General features: G+C 39.5%; 1 protein-coding gene across 2 annotated transcripts; it reads right to left on the bottom strand.

Annotated features, from left to right (window-relative positions):
• Window positions 1-266: 266 nt before the first annotated feature.
• LOC130563680 (C-terminal binding protein 1) lies at window positions 267-24,665 on the bottom strand. Of its 2 annotated transcripts, XM_057349405.1 has the most exons (11): window positions 24,555-24,665; window positions 21,700-21,753; window positions 21,332-21,512; window positions 6,278-6,432; window positions 6,053-6,197; window positions 5,762-5,968; window positions 5,353-5,567; window positions 5,094-5,224; window positions 4,827-4,954; window positions 3,882-3,999; window positions 267-3,797 (listed from the first exon to the last, which is right to left on the bottom strand). In XM_057349405.1, the coding sequence occupies exons 3-11, from the start codon at window positions 21,387-21,389 to the stop codon at window positions 3,608-3,610; spliced, it is 1,347 nt and encodes a 448-aa protein (XP_057205388.1). In that variant the 5' UTR covers window positions 21,390-21,512; window positions 21,700-21,753; window positions 24,555-24,665; the 3' UTR covers window positions 267-3,607. The 2 variants fall into 2 exon arrangements, with proteins under 2 accessions (XP_057205388.1, XP_057205387.1); XM_057349404.1 differs by lacking the exons at window positions 21,332-21,512; window positions 21,700-21,753; window positions 24,555-24,665 and adding an exon at window positions 18,431-18,725.
• Between the last annotated feature and the right edge of the window lie 1,865 nt (window positions 24,666-26,530).

Here is a 26,530-nt window from a genome sequence, read left to right as displayed (position 1 = left end):
CATTAGTTGTCAGTTATAATCATCAAATTAAAAGAAATAAACATTTGAAATATATCAGTCTGTGTGTAATGAATGAATATAATATACAAGTTTCACTTTTTGAATTTAATTAGTGAAATAAATCAACTTTTTGATGATATTCTAATTATATGACCAGCACCTGTATTTACGTTCAGACATCAGACAGCACAGATATAACATCAGATTGTGCCATTTCACACTTCATCCAAGTAAATGTAAACCAGAAAAGAACGAGTCACCCAAGGTTTAATCTTTAGGATTTTATTAAAATACCTTGTGGAATTTACCATCAGAGGTTACCATCACAAACATGATTGTTTTCTAATAAAAAAGTAAACAAAAACAAAAGTAAAGCTTAAGAGCCTAGTTACATGTTTTTTTTTCAGTTTTTACTTTTTTGCAGTCTGGTGATGGGGGAGAGGGAGAAAAACCAATCCATAACAAAAAGAAGGTAAGAGAAAGGAATAAAAAGTTCACATGTTGTAAAAATACATTTCCCAACTTCAACGGTACACGCGGTTCTATTAAAACATTCATTCTTCTGTTGTTAGGTGTCGGTGCGACAAATACGTGGTAAGAAAGCAAAGAAGAGAGATAGAAAGGAAAAGACACTCACTGTCGAAAGATGGACTGTTTAAGAGTGAGCTCTACATCATTTTCATTCATATGAAGGAAGATTATGACGGACTGTTGAAGGATATGTGTGTAGAACCCTGAGAGAGAAACTGACCGCTCCAAGTCCATATCTTTCCTCTCCAGCCTTCCTTTATAGACTCGCACAGCTTCATCCCACAACAGGGATCAGCTTGTCCTGATTCCGCACCTTATCGCCAAAGCCATTTGTGTTCTCCCGAAATATGCATCGAGCACACAGAGCGACGTACGGCTTCCTCTCTCTTGCGTGCGTGATTGGCGGGATGAGGAGGGTTTGCGTGGGGCACCAAGGAAAAGATATTCACCAAGCCCACCACGATCTACAACGTTAAGGCAGCGAGGGGACCACGTGACTGGAACTGTAATCGAAACATGAGGGATTCCCGGATGCTGAATGGTAAAATATTGACCAAGATTCGTCTTGAAATGTTTCAGTACAACATGTCGAACACTGAATGACACAACTATCCACTTCTTGGTTATAACACACAGTGCACATCTTATATCGAAGCCGGATGAGGTTGACGGCAAGAAAACACCACAATAATGCTCGAAGGAACTTTCAAAATTCAACAAAAACGTAGCCAAAAAAAGAGATTATTTCACAGAGCTGTGTTGATGGGAATAAAGGGCATCACTTCAGTCTAGGAAAGCTGCATGTCACTCAAAACTCAACATCAAACGTGGCCAATAAGGGATGAGGGGAGGGGCCTAAAAGGTACATCACCATGCATTATTCCATGAGTACTGACTATCAAGGAAAACAACCATCCGGGGTTACTTACAACAACATCAGATATATAGAACGATCTGTAGCCAGCCAATTCTCACACTCAACCCATATTCAGATATTAAGTTTCAATAGTGTACCCATTCAGACCCCCGTTTTCCATTTATACGCATACATTTCAAAGACTGTGCTCCTCTCTTTTTTTTTTACAGAAAATTACAAAAATCACAGATCCTATAAAGCTAAAGCCTGAGATTCAAACTACATCTATGAAACAATATAAAGTAACCCTATGCTCGGAGAAAAAAAGAAAAAAGCTTAGTTTTGTAATTCAGGTTTAACTGATATACTAGATAAGCAGTCACACAGTCACACACATGTAGACCCATACACACCCCCTCAGAATTAAGGAAAAAAAAGCTGTACAAAGCAAGAAAGATCTGAGCATACATTCAATATCTGTTACTGAGGTATTACAAAGGCCTTTCTCTTCGCACCGAACGGCATCCCGAGACGCATCTTAAGCATGGGGACGACCTAACCTTCTTTGGAAAGCAAGCGGCTTTTCAGTTACAGTCGTTCCACCTTATCTTGTGTGCTTTACGAATCATCTAAGAGCACAGAAAACCTGAAACCACACAAGACGCCAATGAGACTCGGATGGATGGAGCAGTCCACAGCACGTCTCCGTGGGTCTCTGACGTCTGATCTCCTGCTAACCTTCCGTCTTCTGAAGCAACCGGGAGACTGGCTATGTGATGGTGAGCTGGTATCAAATAATCAGTTGTGAGAGGGCCATTGACCTACTGCCTCCTGCTGGCCAAACAACATTACTGCAACGTTACCTCAAAAATGAGCAGAACGTGTAAACAGAGACGTCTTCGCAAGTGGATGAGGCTGCTTACAACTGTACGTGTTTGAGTGGAAAGAGTCGGAGACTTAAGTGCCTTGTGGGAAGATATCGGCGAGGAAGGGCATAGCTGGCATGATGCACAGTGATTTCATGGGAACCCGATGGAGGACGAGAGCGGAGATAAAGGGTGGACGAGGTGCCTCGCTGTGTCACGAAGAGAAGGCCCTAATCGAAAAAGGAGGCACGAGGAGGAAGTACAGCAAGAGATATCTAGGAGAGAAAGAGAGGATATGGAAAACAAGGCAAATATTCTTCTTCACATGGCTTAGAATACAAAAGGTGCCGATATTGTCATGGATTATCAGTCGATGTCGAACATTTTGAGAGGTGTGCCAAGTATCGGTCTCGCCAAACCAGCAGTGCAGAAACAAGGATGTGTGTTTTTGTAACAAACTGTGACTATGGCTTTATTTGAAACTAGAAACGTGGGAGTGCTTGTGAGCCGTCAGCAAATCTCTCATCGTGAAGCCGTTCACAAAAAGCTACACAAAACAAATCTGGCTATCACAAGATGATGGAATTTCACATATGCTGTTTCAATGACACCGCGGACCTCAGGCTCTATGGATTCTATAGGGCTTGTGACTTAAAGCCAGCACATGATCAAACCTCAAAAGCTCTCTTGCTTCCTGCAAACGTCTTTTCGAGAGAGGATGGACAATTCTAGATGCCTTCCACATGGAGAGAAACACAAATGGACCGAGTTACTCTTAGCCACGGGCTAATCATTAGTCTTGATCTCTAACATCGAACGACAGGCTGTGAAATAAACGCTGATAGCTAGAGGAGTTTATTAAGACGCAAGCAACCGTTGCTTTGTTTTGATGACCGAACGTTTGCTAAGAGAGGACAGGGTTGAGGTGGTTTACAAAATGTATGCTTGAATGAAGATGGGGGATGAAGGGATGAAGGTCCATGCGTTTATTTCCATGCTGTTAAACAGTTTGATGGAAAAGAAAGAAACACCACGGGAAAAAAAACTCCAACTAGTCCACAAAGCAAAAGAATTGGGATTCGTAGCTTAGAAAGGAGTGTGTCAATCCAATTATTGAGTCCTTGAGAGAAGTTATTGCTTACTGCCAAAGTGGAAAAAGTTGAGCGTATACAGCGAGTGGAAGTGAGGGGTGAGTTTGAGGGTTTTCGAGTTGGTTACTCCTGGGTTTGTACACGTGTTCTGTTGGACTGGGGTGACCCGAAGTCGTGTCGAAAGCAGGGGCGACCGCCTTGGCCGACCCTTGGGTTAGGTGAAAGGGCGTGGTGATCAGGGCAAAATGGAATGTGTTGGGATGCTATTGGTCAGAAGGGATGTCTCTGTCAGCCTCTGCCTTGGAGGGTTGCCCAGGTGACGGGGTATGAGGGGGGTGTGACACGGGGGCGATGGCGTGGGCCAGGGGCAGAGATCCAGCCACGATGCCCTCCACTCCCGCCCCGGCTCCAGGCAAGCCTCCCGCTGCTACACCGATCAGACCTGCAGGAAACCTGTGGAAGATGAAAGAGCAACGCGTTTAAATATCTGTATGTGCAGACGGACGGTAAACAATGTATGATAAGAGCCATATTCACCTGTAGGCGGCTCCATTTAGTTCAGAGTGCACCGAGGCGGCTTCCATAGAAGGCCACTGAGATGCTGCCATCAGATATTCCTTATTCACACAATTCTTCAGACTGTCAGGGATTCGACCTGCACGTGCAACACAACATACACAGCACTAACCGTTACTGGACATTAGGGCTGTCACGCTATCAGATTTTCACTACACGGCTATCCTGGATATTTACAAATTTTTTTATTTCGTGTCGTCTTATTTGGTCAAAACACAAATGTAGGAAGTAGAAAAAGTTAACTCTTAAGGCAAAAGTTTAAATGAAATGCTGAAGAGTTTCCAATATTACAATGTGTGTAGAATTAAAAAATGTTATTTCACCCAAAAATAAAACTGCTTTCATCACTTCCTCACCTTCTTGTCATTTCAAACCTCTATGACTTTTTTTTATCCACAGAACACACAAAAAAGCCATTTTAAAGAATGTTGTTTACTGGCCCCCATTCATTTGCATTGATTTTGTGTCTATACAATAGAAGTGAATTGGGGGCCAGTGCTGTTCAGTGACCAACTTTCTTCAAAATATCTTCTTTTGTCTTCTGCGGAAGAAAGTTATAAAGGATTGCAATGACAAGAGGGTGAGTAAATAATGAAAGAATTTTCATTTTTGGGTGAACTGTCATTTCAACACAATATCGATAATCATGACTTTTAAAATCATGGTTATTGTTAATACCTGTATATTGTGACACCCTTACTGGATATTAAACTCATACGAAGCTGTTTGACAGACACCAACATACAATTTCTTCAAAATGACAAATTTGTAAACGTAATGAGGTTGCGGAATGACTTGCATGAAACAATTGGCTAGATGCTCAATCCAGGCTAACAGCAGAGAATATGTTGGAATGCGCACACTAGGGAGGCACAGGCTGATAATGAACACCTGGGCTTTTCTGACCTGTAATGGCTCGGCGCACCTCCCGCGCCGCCTCCTCCCTGGCCTCCACGGAGGCCTGTTCACTGTACCAGGATGTGTGTGGGGTACAGATAAGATTCGGGGCGTCTTTCAGTGGGCCCTGAGAGAAACTGGTGCAGAAGCAAATGAGGGTTAGTAACAATAATAAGCAAAAATAACCCAAGACATACAGCCTTTCCACCAGCTGCTGAACATGCATTACAAAATTGTTTTACCACGCTGCACATTCCAAGATTTGTTTCCTCTTACCTGAAGGGCTCTGTCTCATGGACGTCCAGGGCCGCCCCCCGTATTCTGCCCTCTTTCAGAGCCTGGGCCAGAGCTTTCTCGTCCACCAGACCTCCACGAGCGGTGTTCACCAGGAACGCCCCCTGACGCATCTACAGTCAACACAGTTATTGATATTAAAGAGTTTACGACTCAATCTGCATTGCATGAGTTGGGAAACAAAGCTTTTCTATAAATCCGAGCCCATAAACCGTGTTGATTTAGAGTAGCTGTTTTGTACCTGTTTGATGGTGAAGTCATTGATGAGGTGGTGGTTATGTTCATTCAGACTGCAGTGTAACGACACACAGTCCGAGTGGATGAGAAGGTCCTGTAGTGTTGCCATGCGCTGGAGCCCAAGTGACCGCTCCACACCATCCGGCAGGTACGGATCATAGAAAATCACTCCAAACCCGAAGGCCTTTGCCCTTAGAGCAACTGCCTGGCCCACACGTCCTGAGAAAATCCATCATCAGAAACAAACATGAGTCTCAGTCTTCCATTTTGACCACTTTTTTAATCTATAGCTGGTGTGTTAGTGTGCCAATATTTACAACATCTAAACTCTAAAAATTTACTGCAGGCCTATTTGCAATTCACAGCATAAACGTTCAAACTGCTATGAACACTAAAATGTATCATGGATGTACCAAGCCCGATGATGCCCAGCGTCTCTCCTCGAATGCGGGCAGCGCCTCCAGCCACCTCCCTGATTTGCTCCACGCTAGATGCGCGGGTGCCCTCGCGCAGAGCCTGATGCATCCAGGTGACACGACGGTACAGGTTCAGAATGAGACACATGGAAGTGTCTGCCGTTTCCTCCACAGATGCGGCGGGCACGTTACACACCGCAATACCTGTTCACGACGGAGACAGACCAGTTAGACGGTCAACTCATACGATCAAACAAAATCATTTTGCGGCACAGGAGCAAAACACACCCAGCTCTGCCGCAGCCTTGACATCGACGTTGTCGAACCCGCTGCCGATTCTCACGATGACCCGTAGACCTTTGAATTTGTCCAGGTCGTCTCGTGACAGCGTGATGGTGTGGTATAGCAAAGCACCCACAGCCTCATTGAGAACCTACAGCAACAAGACAGTCAGTGTAAAACACAATCCATTGTATATTGGTAAAAACACAAGACGCCAAAAGGAAACTGTACCTTCTCATGAATCTCCTGGGTGGACTGAGCATCACAGAAGGCCACAGTGGCCACGTCCTTCAGGATGGGCATCTCCACAGTGCAGTCCCGCCCATCCAGCAGTGCCACCAGAGGACGAGGGTGCATGGGCCCATTGAGGATGGGTGGTCGAATGCCTGCGAAATGTCAAACACACTAATTAATAACGGAATTAAAACACTGCATTTAAAAATAAGGTCATTTAGCATCCTGCTACATCGCCTTTTGGTATTCTCTTATCTCCAATCAGATCTGCATAGCTGTTCAAAGAATATAGCTCTGATGTGCAGAAACATTTGTTGAGCTTCACAAAATAGAAAGTGGCTGTAGAAAAATACAGAAAAATTCCCATTTCCACCGCAAGGACAATGTCAACTCAAAGTGCTACAAATCTGACTGGAAGATGATGTCTATGTTGACGCACTGCACTAACAATCAGTGAAATCTTAGGGTCAGAAAGTCTAAAATGCATTACAAATTCTCTGCTCTTATCCAAAAGCAAACTCTAGCTTATTTTGTTGCCTGGTACTGGACTGTTACATGGGATTGGGTTCTATGGCCAGATGTAACTAATGGCGCTTTCCCACTGCATGGTACCGTCAAGTTAAGTACGACTCAGCTCGGTACAGCTCACTTCACTTCGGCTCAATTTGCTTTTCCACAGCAGTTTAGTACCGCTTCAAAGTGGGTGGGGATTATAAACTTATTGTCATAGTTGTGCTGCCTCTACTGGCGTAGCATCATTGTGAACGCGACACACGCACAACACAGGAGCAATGGAGCATATCGATGGCAGCAAAACAAAATACTAGGGATGCACCGATATGTACATTTTGGCCGATAACGATAACCGATCATTCTTGAACATTGGAAGCTGATAACCGATATATTGGCCGATATACAGTATCTTAATATTATACATTTTCTGAGACTGAAAATTAGTTTTGTCCCATGAAAATCATCTACGAAGCCTACTTTACACTGGTTAAATATTCTTTAACTTTTAAACTTTTCTGGTAGAATGTTTATTTAATAAACAAACTAAAGATGTTCTTCCAGAGCAACCCAGAAAGGCGTTCTCAACAGCCACAAGTCTAACAGGTCTCAAGACAAAGCAATCAGACAGCAGTCTGATTCAAACAATATGCTTTTGTTCCTATAATATACATGTTTATAAATATCTACATACTACAGCACATCAACAATGTTTAGCTAACAACAGTAAGTGAATGATCATGACAGAAGGACAGTACTGTACTGGATTTTAACTGTGAGCAGTGTGCAGCTGAAGTGGTTCAACTTGGAAATGATTCATAATTTATCGGCTATAATATATTGGCCTGAATTGTATTACTGGCCGATACCGATAACATTAAAAATGACCATTTATCGGCCGATACCGATGTGACCGAAAATTTTTCGTGCATCCCTACAAAATACTGCTAAAAATACCAGAAAGTTTGGGAAATCTTACAGCAAAGTGCAGACAGCGATCATTTGGTTTGCTCGACGGCGCACAAGGGTAGGCTAATATAGCATTTAACATTGCGTTAAGAGTCTCAATCTCTATATTACTGTCACGAAGCATATAACGAAATGTCATTACGTTTTAAAATGTGTATTCATGTGTTGCAAATCCAATGACGCTGGTAATGATTATCTCTGCCCAATCAGTGATCTGTGTGTAAACGCGTCACATTTTGGTATCCGTACAGTACATTTGGAACCTCAACCGATGTGGTACTAAAAAGTATCAGGTACTAGGTACTGTACCCAGTGGAAAACCCCCAAAAGTGAGTTGCACCTCACCGTACTGTGCAGTACTATGCAGTCGAAAAGCGCCATAAACAAGCTTTGACATCATCACGCATGATGGGTTTGGAGCACACAAGTAAAACAGCATTGACGATGGTTAAACATACTGCTGGATCTTTAATATTGTGGGTCAATTTACCAAGACGTTATCTTAAGGTACTACTGCATCACAGACCTTAAAACAAAACCAGAAAGACTTCCTCTGCTAGAAATCCTAGAACAGACCATGACTTTGTGGCGTTTTCACAAACAAATCATGATTCACTAAAACGTTCGTCCTAAAATGTATTCTAAATATAAGAAAAAAGATAGGAACAGCTGGAAGCACTGTACACAAAAATAACATCTCTCTCTCTCAGAGAAAATGAAAAAAATTATGTTTCATCTTAGGATATATATATATAAATACAATTATACTTAGATGTATATTAAATTTTTTAATTATTTCATTATATACAGTGAAAGAGTAAGAAAAGCTGCGTTAGATTACAGCTCGAGCTGTGAGGTTTCTATGAATTTTACAGCCGGCTCTAACGAGAACTCTGTAAACTGCGAGTCTGTATAAAAGGTGTTTTATTGTGTATGAACTGATTTTGAGGACTGCACACTTGGAATTACTTGCGAGAGCGCGTCTGTAGACAGCGTCATATGGGGTTGCCTTTGACTTAAGTGACGACAGGTGGTAAAGGAAAGGTTAGGCGGAAAGCCCTAACCTTGTTTCATGCAAATGACTAAACTCTTGCACGTGGCCGCTCATTTAAAATTCTATTAATTCACTAACATTAGGACGATGTTAAGAACAAATTTATGTGCGTATGCATGTGTTGTGAATTAGGCGGAAAATTTTCGTGAGAAGTTCAAATGTGCAGATAAATACGAAAATCTAAGCAATTGTTCCAAAACGTCCATCCCAATTCTCTAACATGAACCCCATAGAGAATCAGTGGTGTAAGGTGAAGAGAAGAGTCCTTGAGAATCTGAAGGACATGGAGAGATGTGAGCTGTTAAAAAACATTTACTTGATGTCAATTAGAGAAAATAGAAATACGCACTTGCTAACAAATAAATTGCCTTGTATTTTCATTGGTTTACTATCTTTCACAACAAGACCTATTTTTAGTGGCATGCTCGATCATGATCTTCCTTATGCCACAGGCAAAACAAGCTAGAGCAGCTGTAACATGTTTGTGAGATGATGTCATCAGGCAGGGTATTGGTCAGAGTCACAATGATGAACGTGCTTTGAGCATTTAGTACATCACAACCTCTGTTCAGATCATGGGGACACACAACAGAACCTACTTCATGTCTTCTTAACTTAACACACCCAAATCAGTTTGATAGCAGAGAGCTCAGTCAATAGAAATCATCTAAGATGTGAACATCTGTTTGTCCCATCAGCACCACTGCAACAATCTATATGGAAAACAACTTTTGCTCAACTTTGAAAAGACAACTTGTTTTTCAAAGAAACAGGGCCCATACAGACATACTTTCATGTCCTTGGTCAGTGGTTCTCAACGTTTTCGTTGTAAGTCTCCCTTTGTGTAGGGTGCGTTGCTTTGCGGCCCCCCAAATTAGACTTATAATCTTAAAGTTTGAATTTTAATTAAACCAAAAACATATTCAGTTATACAATGTTGGAGCATCAATTTTTTTGGTTGGTGGTCTTATTTTTCTGATGTTTGATTGCATAAAATTTATGATACATTTCTATAGTTCATAAAATGCCACAAAATCTGTGGCCCCCCGGATCCATCTAGGGGCCCCCAGTTTTAAAATCACTGTGCTCGGTAGTTAACTTTATTTGCTCCCATTGAAGCACTTTTTTAATAATGTCACCACAGTACCACCAACTAAGAAAATCGTTTCCATTTTGATCACGACAGGTACTTACAAACGTGGCAAAGTCATTAAAAAAATATGCTTTGATATTAAAAGACACTAATGAAGACCATTTATCTTTTAATGTGTAATTAAATGCCACCCACACATGAACGTTTTCACTATTTTCCAACTTAAGAAGCCGATTATGAAAATATTTGTGCCCTGAGGAGACTCCAAACAATCTGGATGTGACACAAACAAGTCTGTATTTGTATCCATCAATCAATTAGTATGAGGTCAGTGGTTCTTAAAAATATATTGTAAACATGGCTTCTTTGCTTTTGTGGACTGGAAATATTTTAGGGGCTAAAATGGAAATATTTCAGACCTCAAACTAAGGAAGTATTCAAACGAGAGGCGGTGAACATTTTCATTTGGTCTGATTTGACATACTGACCCAGATTAACATTTTCATATAGGTTTGTGGAAGTTTTGTTGTTACTATTAACAAAAACCACAACAGACTCAGTTGTACAACAATGTCGAGGGAGAATCATCACAAAATCTACAAAAATGCGTTTACAAATAAAAATTTTAAAGGGGACATAATTCAGATATTCAGAGATATTTCCTGCGTTTTTGTGGTGCAGTGCAACAGGAGTTCACTCTTAGTTTATTTTTTAACACTTTATTTTTAACATATTTTACCTTTATTCTTCACCACGTCTCTTTTCACAAAACGACTGGATTTTTTCAGGTTTCTGTCCGTAATGTATACGTAATAGAGGCCGCAATCTTTTTAGAGATTGCAATCGTGTTTTTTCCTACCATGGCGAGGGACGTAACACGGAGCGGTTCCAGTTGCGCATCAGACCGGTTCCACAAATAGTAATAACAATTGCGTCAGTTATGCTTCATCAGTACAGAGCCAAGTTGTATAGTAAAACAAGGACACAGAAGTGTTTTTAGAGGTATGTGAACACACACACACACACACACACACACACGCACGCACGCACGCACACACACACACACACACACACACACACACACACACACACATACACGCACGCAATATCAGTGCAGAACAGCTTTCACAACAGCATTTCCTTCAAAAATCAAATTGAACCAGGATGAAATGGGGTGTGTCTTTACTAACAGGGCAGGTCATTGCCTGTTGTGGGTGGAGTTTGACATCATCGTAGAGGAGAATCTGAAACGGCTCGTTGGAAGAGACTACTTCTGGTTTATGTGGACTAGAAGCGAGTGGATTTTTACTACCATAGGCTGGTTTTTACACACATTACGAACACATTAGTGTTCAAATACCTTATAAAAGTGAATTTTCCAGAATATGTCTCCTTTTTTACAGCAGTTTTTTACAGACACAGTTTTACAGCATCATCTCCAACATGACATTTATGTTCATTAAAACAGATGAGGAGGCATGTAGCATCAGTTTGCTCGTTTTAAAAAGACATTCCACTTTCCCCCAGCAATACAAACAGTATAAATAACTTCCTGTAAACGTAGTCAACATAGCAGTTTAAAAAATGTCAGTATAACCCAGTTCAAGTTAACAGGTATCTACAGTTCTCTTAATATCTTCAGCAGTCACTTAAGCCTGAAATACTGTAGATGACACAGACATGTTATCATTGTCCATCACTCTCAGAAATAGGTACAAAAGCTCGTACTGGGACGGTACCATTTCAAAAGTATACTTTTTCACCAAAAGAGTGCATATTAGCCTCAAAGGTACATTTTGGCACCAAATATATATATGAAGAGTTTGGTTCCAAAATGAGATAACTCCATTAAAAAAAAATTCAAAAATCAAACTGCAGTTGGTTTGTTTTGATTTTAGCCATAATAACTCAAAAAATATAGCTAACTAACACAATAAAACCCTGATGACATAATAAGAAACATGCTTTTTGAAAGAGAAAAAAAAACGAAGTTACCTCATTTTGGAACCAAACTCTTCAAATATAGTTATTTATTTACTTATTTACACACACACACACACACACACACACACACACACACACACACACACACACACACACACACACACACACACACACACACACACACACACACACCACACACACACACACACACACACACACACACACACACACACACACACACACACAACATTTAGATACATATACAGGGCTCGACATTAACACGTGTCCGCTTGTCCAGGACAAGTGAATGTTTTGTATGGGCAAGCGAGAGAGAATTTTACTTGCCCGACCTGACAAGTAACTTAAAAAAAATAAATAATAATAATCGTGTCATCTGGCTGTTCTGCGTGTCTGAGTGAGTGAGGTGCACAGATTAACATACTACACTAGGATTTGTCTGCGTCTGCACTGTATGAGGATATAAACACATAAACTTCATCTCCAGAGTTGCTCTGAGAGCTTATATTATGAGCATTTAACTGTTTGAGTACAGCTATCGTCAAACACACACTAAAACTCAAGCGTCTTCCTGACGACCCGTCAAAATAAAAGTCCCGTTAACTTGAACACTCAGAAGAAAAAATACTGTAGCATTTGCTAAAGGAAATTGTAGTACCCTTGTAGTAAATTGATAAACTGTAGTAAACACTGTAGTATACTATAGTAATGTTCAAAAATGCGATGAAATGCACTTGCATATTTTTTAATGATGACAACAGACGTTTTATACTTGTGCTACAACTGTTTGGCCTCTGTAGCACTAGTGCTATGTGGAAAAAAAGTTAACGTACAGCCCTGACGCTAATAATAATTTCTGCTTGCCTTTGTTCTATAGCAATCATGGAGAGTTATAACAAATTTAGGTGGCCGCAGCAGACACTAGGTAAAACGCTTATAACAAGCAAACTTTACCAATCAGGTTAAGAAACAATTATAATGACACTTCAAATGAAATATTTGTTTTGTTCGGACGAAAAATATTTGTACTCGGACAAGTGAATGACAAATGTACTTGTCTGAAGGACAACCACATGACAATGCCTAATGTCAAGCCCAGACAGACAGACAGACAGATAGATACATATAGATATAGATAGATACATATAGAGATAGAGAGATACATATATAGAGAGATAGATAGATATAGAGATATATATCTATGTGTATATATATGATGTGTGTGTATATATATATATATATATATATATACACACACACACACACACATCATATATATATATATATATATATATATATATATATATGTGACCATGGACAACAAAACCAGTCTGGTTTTGAGTGTATATACACACATACAGTATATTGTATGTATATATATATGTGAGTGTAGCTAAATGTTATATTTTAGGACTCTTTAGGACTTTGAATGACAGCCGTGTGACACACATCAGGAAACACTTGTGATTTTACACGAGACAACAGCTACAAACAATCCCAATGTCCCTCACCGGCCCCACCCCCAAACTGCCAAATGAAAGTGTGAGCAGGGGACAGGGGAGATGAGGAAGGGGGTAGGGAGTCTTCACATGACTCAAAATGACCTACATTCAGTAGACTGGAAGCAAAATTATCTTCGTCTCCTCCATCCAACCATTAACCAGTACCATTAACTACTTTAAGGACTAATATCTGAAATACTTATAATATTGTACAACTAAATAAAAAAATATATAGAAACCAACAGAAAAACAGACCATTCAATGGTCTGCCAAATTATATTTGTTGTTGCCAAGTTGCAAGTATGAACCAAAATACACACAAGATTTACCGTTCCAACACCAGCAGCAAAACTGTAATATTGGCATTAAGGATTGGTCACAAACAATGTTTGACTATGGAGGAACCCACGACTGCCACAAACATTCAGATGTACATCTCTATGCTGTATCACGTTTTGCTATCTGGCTTTGATGACTATTGCGTTGAGATTGCACGTTGGATTAAAAATTGCCCTTCTTTCGAAATACATGTCTCGAGACCCATTACATTTGTGTGTAATGGTATCAACTAGCTGTTTCTGTACTCTAGAAAGAGTCATGTAAAGGTCCCTAAGCTTTATTAACTGTGGGTCAGGTGACTCAAACCCCAGACTAATTATCAAGTGCTCCTTCGTCTTATTGTCTAGTCAACTCGCCATTCAAGCAACACCAAGTCGATTTTGAAAATGTCTAGTTTTGGTCGGAGTCGATTCCAGTCTCGTGGTGCTTTCCCAAACCCATCTCTCTCTCCCACACATGGTCCAATACTTTGTAAAAACACAACTTTTTAATTGGATAGACACATTTTAGATTTGCTATACATTTTATTTTAGTAAGGGGATACATATAGACACAGCTCTGGAAGGGTTTCATCAAGTCCACTAATGTGTTCTCAGATTTTTCTAAGAACCATGACGGGATCTACAATTTGAGCAAAATATTTTTCTACAGTGACAAATGGAGATTTCTTAAAATAGACCAGTTCCCTAAAATAGACTAGCTGGTCTTAAGAACCTGTCAGTACAGATTCTTTAATCGAGTCATTTACTAAGATGCTGTCTCAATGAAGACAATGAATTATGCCATAATTACTAGACAAAATTAAACAGGCCTAAAGCCTGAGAGTTAAAGCACCCTGCACTCCAGTGATGCATACATTGTAGGGCTGTCAAACGATTAATCGCATCCACAATAAAAGTTTGTGTTTACATAATATATGTCTGTGTACTGTGTATATTAATTTTGTATTTAGAAACACATACATGGATATATTTATGGCACATACACATACATGGATATATTTAAGAAAAATATAACGTATACAAATTAAACATTTATATGTAATTTAAGTTATCAGTAAATATAAATATATACCTTTATAAATAGAACATTAATATGCACAGTACACAGACATATATTATGTAAACACAAACTTTTATTCTGGATGCGATTAATCGTTTGACAGCCCTAACACATTGTCTGCACATTTGATGTGAAAGCACATTAGTCACAGATCTAGTAGTCACAGATCTAGCTTTAGACATTGATAGCACCGTTTATAAACGAGTGGCGTACAAAGCTGACCTGTCAGACAATGAGGAACTTCTGAATGTTATAGCCAAGTGCAGAACAACTACAGGAAGGATATTTTTAAGCAAACGCAACAAAAATTCAGACTGGGACAAATTTCTGTACATTGCAATGCGCACTGTTTGCAAAAGATTCTTTCAACTAAACCAAATAGATGCGAGAGGAGAAAATAACTGATTGTTATTAGAATAATGCATTATGGGACATGGGGCTCAAACATAAAATATAAAAACTGCCATTTAATTCTAACAAGAACTACACTTTTGAACACATTTTCTAACCAAAGACTAGAAATACAACATGGGCCTAGGGTTGTTCTGATTGACGATACTATCGTGTATCGACGATACTCCTTAGACGATAGTAAATTAATATTACAAATGCACATTTCTTTGTGCAAGAGAGCTTGCAATGTATGAGCGTGGTTTAGGCTTTTCCTCACGCCGGGGAGAGTTTATAATGTACAGGGTTTGAGTTTTCCGCGCACGATAGAGCTTGTGATGCGCGCGGCTCGGGCTTTTCCTTGCAGGAATTGCTATTCCAGCGCACGAGTTTTTCCCGTTTGGCAATCAAGTAATAACAGCGCACGCGGGCATCAATGACGCATTTGGATGAATGATATTGACTACAACAAGTTAACTTTCGGTCTTCGGTTAACTTTGCGGTGGGAAGTAACAAGGTTGCCAACTGACCTGAACTTACACTCTGATAGGATGCTAATTTCAGTCACACATGAGCATTTTCTAGCCACGTAAGCTTCTGTTTTTGTCCAAAAATCCAGCTTGTCATAGATAAATGCGTAAATTGCCCCACCCCTCGATACTATCGTGTATTGTCGATCCACAGGCTGGCGATAGAACGTTCTGACTATAGAGAATATCGGCCAACACTACATGGGCCAATAATCAATATCAGTTGATAAAAGCTATTATTCACACAATCGGCCGATGATCAGGTCCGATATATCGTGTCAATCAAACAAGGACAGGAAAATGCACTGAACTGGTGCCATGTATAGGGCTGAACGATTAATCGAAATCGAATCGCAATCGCGATGTGAGACGTTGCGATTTGCTAATCGCAATGTGGAAACGATGTGAAATGTAGGAAACGCGTCTGTTCCAAGCCCGCTTTGAGTGGCATTCTTGCTAACCAACAGAGTGAGCGCACCTCCGTTATGCCTAATCAAAAAAACAAACAAACAGAAAGCGGGAGAGAGAGAGAGTGTGTGTGTTATTATGGCATCTGCAGAGTCAGATCGATCATATTAGGCAAATAAATACTAAAGAACCATCCAATTCAGAAGACCGCACACACGGCCTGTGTTATACTCGCTCTCTTCCCCGCGTTGCGCGTCTTGCGGACGAGCCGTTTAAACTTGACGTGCACACATAGCCCGTTTCATACTCGCTCGTCTCGCGGACGAGCCGTTTAAACTTGATGCGCACACACAGCCTGTTGCCTTGACGCACGCGCGCACCCTGTGTCAACTCACGCCTAGCTCCGCGTTTCAAACAAATGAAAATTCTATCTAACTGTTTTAAAAATTGGATGACATTAAACATTCAGCACATTTTCTACTTGTTTTAAAAAATCCCACATACTTAAAAAATAATAAATCAGCCTATGTAACCTATGAACTATTTTAATAATTCACTAACACAATAGAAAATGTTATGGATTTAAGGGTTACAATGGGAGTTGTATTTGTTTTAATGGAAACTATAATAGTGTACACTGGTATTTGGATTCTATTGGTGTGATGTAATCTAGAAGATGGGAACCAATTGAACAACAGTAAGCCCTATTTGAATAATGCCCAAAACACACTACAAAAATGAATTTTGTAATGGTTTTAATGGAAACAATTAGAATTTCTGTAATGTATTTTTGTTGATGTTTTCTTTCAGCAGGGTAATTATACCCATACTGTGCTCCACACAACAATATTGAGCTGAAGCATGAATTAGAAAAGTTAAAATCGCAAATCAAATCGCAATCGCAATGTCTGTCAAAAAAATCGCAATTAGATATTTTCCCCAAATCGCACAGCCCTAGCCATGTATATAGAAAATGTTAAGAAACATCCGCAGTTTGATGTTCAATATTAATAATCATTATAAGACTTAATAATAACATTCAGAAAGAAAAATAAATTGAATCTTAAGAATCTTTACCGGCAGATATCACTTTGAATAACTGGCTATTGGTCTCGGTGGAGAAATTTCGTCTCGGTGCATCTCTACCGAAACCAAACACAGACTGAGCTAAAAATACAGTGCAAAGAACCAAAGCCCTATGAAAATCAATAACATCGTTATAACTGCAGTATAAAATCACAATTAACAACGTGACCCACAAATCAGTTCAATATCATATAAATGTCCCTTCCCCATCATCAAAACCATGGCATGGCGAAGACACATGCGACCGGAAAAATACCAGTTGGAGGCAAAAGCACAGGTGACACCTGCTAAACATATCAAATGACTGGCTCTGGGATTTTGAATTTCACATAGCTAATGACGATCTGAATATTTAATTTGTCTAAAAACAGTCTAAATGTTAAAATCGTCATTTAACAAATCACAAAGCCCAAAAGCTTGTGAGCAGCAAATCTTCTCCAAACAGCCATGTTAAGTGTGAAGACCCACCGTCCCCTTCCATCACTGACAGGTGTTGCGGCACTGGCGGCTGAGATGGGGGGGTGGGGTAAAGACACCTCCATGATGCTCAATAACACCCCCACTCATGCTATCGCACTGCCGCACACGGCTATCGATCAAGGAGCTTGCCGTGATGAGGCCTTAAAGACAAATATTTGCACTCTTCTCCTTCCATATCAATGCTTCATGGCAACGCACACAGTGTTCAGGGGACAGAACAAATACCAGCCATACTACATAATACAAAAAAATGACCGAGCGGCAAAAATCACAGTCCGTGACGCTCTCATAGGCGAACAATGCAAACACTTATTCCTGTAGGTTCGCAGCGAGAACGGCGCTGAGAGCACAGATGCCGTGTGTTGAGTCCGCGCCAGGCTACATGAGAAAGAGAGAGGGCCACAACACAAGCATGGCCATGCAAACAATGCCATTCATTCAGCGCTCGTTTCTCCTCCATTTCACCCCCTCCAAAACCTTCTCCTGCTCTGCATTTCACCCCCAACACGGTCCTCACACGCACACACATAAGGAGAGGGGGGGAAGGGTGGGTGGATGATAATACAGCTGCACCACACCCTGCCTCCTGCCTGGCCAACACACACACGCTCTTGCTCAAGCTGCAAGGACACACACAGTAGACGCGCCAAAAAGGAACATTTACGCCCGCTTTGGACACCACACCCATTCGCATTACTCCCATTTCATCTCACGAGCTTCCAACACACAACACCAAACGCGAAGCAGGTAGATGTACATCCAAACCTTGCATCATGAAATCCACGCGCCTTGTCTTCTCTTCTCTCCCCTCCTCTTCTATCGCTCCCTCTCCACCCTTTACAATCAGTGTCAGGCTGTTTTCGCCTGGCAGACTCCCATCTCCTGTGTCACATGCGCTTAGGCCCTCCCCCGCGGCACCCGTCCAATCAGAGGTCTGTGCTTTGAGAGTCATCCAACCAGCACAAACCAACCAGCACTCCACGGCATTGACAAGCGGCACTAGAGGCAGTTGTTGTTTTTTAAAGAGACAGCGTCTAGGTCGCATCTACAATCTTAACCTTGCTCCTCTAAAGGAACGCCCCCCTCCTTCCCCCGATTGCCCTCTGTGGACTCGCTTTCTGATGTCACTTGAACAAATATCATTACCATCTGCAGTTGTGACCACATAACCGAATTCGGTTTGAAGGCTGGGAAAGTTATCAGCGAGATCTTTATTTAGTCAAGCCTATTTTTGCACATTATACAAATTAAAGCCACATTTCCGATGCCGAAACTCAAACGTGAACAAAGCAAAAACGGTTGACCTCAGAGGTCTCATCTGGCAAAAGACGAGTAAGAGAAGTGGTCAAACACAACATTACAAAAGACAATTTAGGCACAAGAGACCGTGAACAGTCACGATTAAAGGCGTTGTTGGGCACAATTCTCGCGTTAAAGGCATAGGTCACCCAAAAAATAAAATTCTGTCATTATTTACTCACCCTCAGGTTGCTCCAAACCAGTGTAAATGTATTTTTTCTGCTAAACACAATGGAAAATATCTGTAAGAATGTGAGTAACCAAACAGATCTCATCCCTCATTGACTCCCATAGTATTTATTTTCCCTACTATGGCAGTAAATGGGGAATGAGATCTGTTTAGTTACTGACATTCTTACAAATATCTTCCTTTTTGTTTAGCAGTACAAATACATTTACACTGGTTTGTAACAATCTGAGGGTGAGTGAATGATGACAGAATTTTCATCCCTTTAAACATCATATTAGTCTCGAATAAATTATGACTAAACACAGAAGCCAGCGAGTGTTTCCTGCCATGTACAATGCACCCAAGAAAATTGCTTTATATAAAATATTGTATTAAACCACTCAAATACAATACCGCTCAAAAGTTTAGGATCACTTATTCTTTATTTTTTTTTCTTCACATTTTAGAATAATAGTAAACCTATCAAAACCATGGAATAAAACAATTGTAACTGGGTAATTTTTGTTGTGTCTAAATGCATCCAAAACACCAGGCATTTTATCATCCATCTTCTTGAGAACTCAACCCGTGAAGCTTTTTAAACACTATTGAAGGAATTTCCATCTGTGCTGGTCTCTTATTGGTTGCTTATTATTTATTATTTGGTCCAAGTAATCCATTTCAAAAATGTTTTTAAAATAAAAATGTATTTTTCTAATAAAAGAAACTAATTTGCTGGCAAAATTATATTTTTGTCTACAAAAGTAACTTCAAACATTGAAACACCATGAGATTAAACTATTTTTAAGATCATAAATTTTTTTTGACAGGTATTGTATGCAAATGACAGTTTCTGCTACAATAACTGTTGAGTTGTTCATTGAAATTTGTTCATTTAGCAGACGCTTTTATCCAAAGTGCCTTACAAATGAGAGAGCATTTAACATTTTGTCAAAAAATTGACTTTAAAGCTTTTCTCAGAAAATTATTATGTTCTAGTCTTTTAAGCCATTATAAAAGGTCACCCTTATGACATTTATATAAAATTGCTTAGCACAAATTACAGGGCATGCCAACACAGACAAAAACAACAATATGGAATGCAATAGGAGAGTTTTCATATGATTTTGCCATTTAAAATAAAGTTTATGATACAGAATTGCAAAAGGATTTCTCCGTAACCATTTCTATACATTATGAACTAGCGCTTAATAAATGCTCCACATTTCTACAATGGGGTTTACTTCATACAATATACTGAACATATCCTTTCTAGTTCACTAAATATCAAACACAACTGCAGGTAACACTTCCCATCAAACACTGGGCCACTAAATCAGGATTGAGTTCATTAAGTAGGCAAACCTAACATTTGCTTATATTCCAGAAACATAAATGTCAGAGCTTTGCCTCTTTGATGTTAATAAATAATTACACCTCAACCCTTTGAGCATTTGCCAAAAGAGACTAGGCAGTGAAATATGTGTGCTGATGGACAACTTCGTTTTGATGTGTGTGCATTACCCAGAACATATTCAACTGAACATCTTCAAAAGACAAGTACAATTTCTAAATCAAAGGTGCTTTAAGCCACGCATTATCTCTGAATTATAATAACACTGGTGTGAGCGTTTAAGCATGGATGACTTAAGCAACCCCAGACACCCGTGCGGTAGACGGGGAGGAGCGATAAGAGAACAGTCGCTTAGATGTCTCACCATGTTTAAACAAATACTATCACCTGTCTCTCTCTCACTTTGTGTTTGTCAGTTCACTCAGTACACTTCAACTCCTTGCCACACTACTTACACCGGTTGCGCAAATGTAACGCACAAAAAGATAACCTCTAACTCTCTTTCTATAAACCATGGAAAAGAAAAATTGTTAAGGACAAACCATAAGTGGATAAAAATCTAAGTAAGTAGAAATTGAACAGTTGCAAACCAAGTTCCATCTCAAAGTCAACCCAAGACTTCTCTACCCTGTACATTTGATGGTGGACTCAAGACAATATTAAATCAAAACAGATTTTCATTTTGACGTGATACACATTGCTAGTCTTATTGGACTTAATTGATCAGCACATGTAACAAAAAATCCAGTGCCAACCTACACAAAGAAATACGGATCGCACACGTTGCTTTATCTTTCGTTCCTTTGTTTCTCATGTAGTAAGGTTCAAGTATTCATATTCTCACCTTCACAGATGCGGTCCAGTCTCTGCCGCTTCACTTTGTGTTTGTCCATTAGAGCCATCGAATGGCAGTTCTTCAGTAGGAGCAGCTACAGCCACAACACAATGACAGATGGAGGGCAACAGCACCGCGTTTTGTTCAGAAAACACCCAGATCTCCAAAACGACTGCAACGACCAATTTCACTGGTGAAGATATAGAAAAATGCAAGTAAAAAACCTTTCTGAATATTAAATCACAATGCAATATGTACAATGTCAAGTAACTCATTTAGTTTGAAAATCCATCCATACGTGCATTGACAAGAATTTGTCCAAGCTTGTAAATAGCTTTTCCTTATTATTGCATGTCAAAAACATTGAAATAACCCACCTGAAACCGAAGCCAAAGAACTACTCGTCTGGTGTCAGTCTTTATAAAGGACAACTAAGGAGGAGAGGACAAGTATTATTAGAATTAATAACATTAACACTCATTCTCTTAACTCTATACACACACACACACACACACACACACACTTACATGCATTTCAAGCAAATACATTTATTTAACACAAATATTTTGGCAGATTAGGCGTTTGAAATGCAATGCTTTTGTGAGTCAGACAACTTCATCATGGCAATTCCATGTAAATGTCAACCTTACCATAAAAAAAGGTTTTACTATACTGACAGCACAGATGTCAACATGTGGTGGTTCAAATACCCATGTGAAGTGAAGTTAATGTATTTAATGAATTTTTAAAACATGAATTCTCATAGTCTGGTAAGTGCTGTTTTTAGAATTGTCACATCCATAACAGTCTATATTCCTCATAAATGGTCCTTGGACACATTAAAATTAAAATATAATAACTGTTTCTATAAAGAGTCATCCTTTCTCTATTTGTTGGGTATTATTACTTCTGGTTTGTGCATTTTAATTAACACTACAGAAATCCTAAAAAGTATGTTGCCTCTCAAAATGGCTTCCTTTTATGTCACATCCATATGCATTTATTTCCCTTTTTTAAACTAGAAAACACGCGCCTGCAAATGTTTTTCTGACGTTTAAACACTATCAACAGGGGTTTAGTAAAATATACACAAAAATTCAATATATCGGTAACAAATACATTCTCTCAGAGTTCATACGTCACATCCATAACCAGAGGTGGGTAGTAACGCGCTACATTTACTTCGTTACATTTACTTGAGTAACATTTTGGAAAATCTGTACTTTTTAAGTAAAATTAAAAGTGTGTACTTTTACTCTTACTTGAGTAAATTTCTAATAGAAAATCTGTACTTTTACTTCGTTACATAACTTACATTGCGTGACGTTCCTTCATTTTAAAATATGCTTTTAAAACGCGTTGTGTATTTCAAGGTTGTCGTCTCTTTTTACGGGCATTCCCGAGTGATCGATTCCTTTGAGTCGATTCTTTTGAAAGCATTAATAGAACAATGGGCAAAACCACTTGAATAGGCTAATGAATCAGTTCAAATGATTTGTTCAGTTCGCAGCACGATCTGAATCATCTGAAGCAGGATTACTCACTCCTCGTAGCGCGAAATTTAAGAACATGCAGAACACAAAGAGCATTGGATGAAGTGGATATTAATCTATATCTATACAATCAAAACTTCAAATGTGTCATATGGCGGGCATTTATCATTGCTGGCAAACAATATGCGCGCACCTGCGCAACCTGTTCATCAGACACAGCAACATGCGCGTTACCTGTCAGACACAGAGACGTGGGCTTGCAGAAATATACATTTGAAGAACAGAAGGAAGAAAATGTGTTGATGGGCGTGTGGTTCACTGTTTACTGTTTGTTTACAAGTAAGAGCGTTTCACAACACACACGTAACACAACACGAGAAAACATGAGCTTTGTTCAAAAATGTGTATTTCATTTAAGAGAGCACTGCAGATGTTCTAGATCATCTTAGGAAATGCTCTGAGTTTAGTTCAAGCTTTAGATTGACATGGTCTATTATTCTAATTAAGTTGTGTAAACTACATTGACATCAGGACTAGATGAAATTTACAGAAATGCTTGTCTCTTCTGTGTTTGTCTATTCTTTAGTCTCTCTAGTATATTGCAAAGATATCTGCTTATGATAATTACAAATATTGATTAAAATGTAACATTAAAATATTGGCGTTAATATTAATTTAATGTAGTAGGCCTATATAATCAGATACAAAGTAACTAAGTAACTAGCTACTTGAGTAGTTTTTTTCATTGCATACTTTTTTACTTTCTCAAGTAATTTTTTAAATAGTGACTTTTACTTTAGTAACAATTTCTCTAGTTACTTGTACTTTTACTTGAGTAAAGATTTTGGCTACTCTACCCATCTGTCCATAACGCAAAATGTCACATCCATAACGCTGGAATTGCCCATCGGTAGTTTCAAACTCACCAGTATTTTAGCGATATTTAATATGCTTAAATAACGTCCTAAAGCACACGTGATTCATTTTTCTTTCAGAAAAAAAACAAGTGTTATCTAGTCGCTGCACCACCTCTGAATGACAGCTTTCTGCAGTTCTTTACACATCATCTTGTTTACTTTAACAAATAAACACATATCGGGCAAGGAAAAACTATACAGATTAATTTAGATGAACGCTGTAAATCTTGCGAGGCGTCGTATGGCGAGGTCTCGATCGCTCTTCGGTCATTATAATGGGAGAAACTCAAGAGGTGTGCGCGGGGACAGACCGGGAACGACGCGCGCTCAAACTATCACTTGAATATAAAGTAAACGCGCAGTTTGATAAATTATAACGGAGCGTTGCTGTTTCGTCGCGTGGCTCGTTCGTTCGTTCACTAGCAGCGCACCCGGGCTCTAAGTTCTTCAGTTATCGCTGCGCTAGCTAATTAGCACATGCAGTAAACCACAATGCAACTGACGACAATTAACCCCACAAACCAGTAAAAAGAGCACACGGGGAATAATTTAGAAGATTAATCGCGATTATGTGCGACCTTAACGTTAGCCGTTCTTTTTCGTTTCTGTTAACGTCGCCACGGCGTGTGTTAACATAGACGTTGAAAAAAGCGCCCTGCCTGTGGTTGCTAACTGAGCTACCAAACATTAAACACACACAGACGGAGTGTGTGAGAGAGATACACAGTCATAATATCACATTGCACACTCAAAAGCGCACGAAATGCAGAGTCCGGTGTGAGTAACGTTTAAAGGACAGTCCAAAGGGGCAGCCGCACTCACCCGATGAAAGCGTGTGTTGAGGTTGATGCGCGGGTCAGTGTGGTCACGGTAGGTGAATCAACTCTTCCCCGCTATCACTCGCCATGGAATCTGCACAGAGGAGGAAGTCGAGGCCGCACAGACAACGTGCTGTGAAAAGCGAGTGTTCAGAGCGCAGACGTGAGCGCTGAACAGAGCAGCGCCGCCTACAGAGCAGCCCGTGTCACTGCACAACCTCACACAGGCGCGTGTCATTTCATGTTTACAATCGATTTGTAAGAGACAGTTGTACTTTGCTTGATACGAGGCATTCGAATTCTATAGCCGTAAACAGAGATGGCAAAAGTACACACATCCTTTACTTAAGTAGAAGTACAGATGCTCATGTTTAAAAGTACTCAAGTAAAAGTTGAAGTACTGACTAAACTTGTTTACTCAAGTAAAAGTATAAAGTATGGGCTCTAAAATGTAAGTAAAAAGTAGCCAATACTACTACCTGTTGTAGAGTCACGCTCGTACCTCACAACTGAACTACCATTATGTAGAACACAAGCATAAAAAAGACTGATGGAATAAATCTATTTGCCACTACCTAGGTAGTGGAAAAAAACACAAATTTATAATACAATTATGATGTAAGATAAGAGTGTAAAGGAGAAGCGTATTGATAATAATTGTGACAGAATTCCCTTTGTCCCAAGTTCTCAACCATAATTTTAGCTATTCTTTGTGTTGCCTTCAGCCTTGGTCCGTGGCAGCTTCTTAGACTATAGCCTATGTCTGCGATGCGTAATAGCCAGGAAATTACTGTTTGGTACTGTGATTGTCAAAACATTTTATAACAGAATTTCACTGCTTTCAATTTTAGATTAACTGTCCCTTTAAATTTTAAGCACAGACCATTCATGGACATTATCATTATACAAAGGTTGTAGACACTTGGGAGATCTTGTCAAAAAGAGAAAACTGAGAAATAAAGAGATAATTAATAAGGCAAGTCAATTTACTTGGTAACCATTACTGTTTTTCTCGATTGGTTAAACACATTTCTTGACATTATGCCTCGCTTTAAAATATTAAATGTTTAGCCTCATTGTACGTTACACTCGTTCAACATTAAAACTGATGTCAGTGTTGCTAGATTAGGTGGATGATTTCCAGCCCAAAGGCCACTACCTACTCACTCCAACAAAAACCAGCCCAAATTTTTAACTTCCAAAATAATGTGATAGTATTTTATTGCAATGTCAATCAACGTTGATAAGGATCGTTTTTTATTTCCTTATAATTTTAATCATGACAAGATGAAAAAATATAATAAAAATCAGGAAAATAGATCAAACAGATCAAACAAGGCAAATGCATTAAGAAAATTAGAAAATAAGACTAATAGGATATGTCCAGAAACCACTTCAAATGGCAATCAGGAAATTAGCGCATTTTTGTGCAAAAGTGCCCACTATAATTAGTTCATCGAAAGCAACGCAATGAGCAGGTATTTTTCACTCGTTCATGAACTTGACGCACACACCACGATAGCAAAAAACATGCAATTCATACATACTAATGAACAACAGCAACAATAATGCGCTTACCTTAACGAGCTACCTTAACTTCTGAAAGAACTACAGTACATCTTTAGTGAAGTATATGTTTGTAGAACATGCGAATAGCTAAATAGCTAAATTACATATTTAAAATCTGGTCCTTTCGCGCTAAAAAACCCTACCATTCACGAGTCACCACATGATGCAGAATATCACGCTCGAGATCTGAGAACAGTTACTCCGTCTTCTTTGATTTGATTGGTCACCGCTTTGCTCTGTAAACAGTAACTCCCGCCTTCTTACATTTGATTGGCTAGTGGCCACCTCACACAGCGCTTCGGCTTTTAGGCAGACCTATCATTAGGTTGAAAAAGTCACGCAATGACAAGAAATAATATTGATTGTGCATCAAATACAGATTAAAACTAAAGTAACGAGCCTGGTTTGAAA

This window comes from Triplophysa rosa, linkage group LG13, assembly GCF_024868665.1.
Source record: "Triplophysa rosa linkage group LG13, Trosa_1v2, whole genome shotgun sequence".
NCBI lineage: Eukaryota > Metazoa > Chordata > Actinopteri > Cypriniformes > Nemacheilidae > Triplophysa > Triplophysa rosa.
The sequence above is the reverse complement of the archived record's forward strand: the minus strand, read 5'-3'. Positions and strand labels throughout refer to the sequence as shown.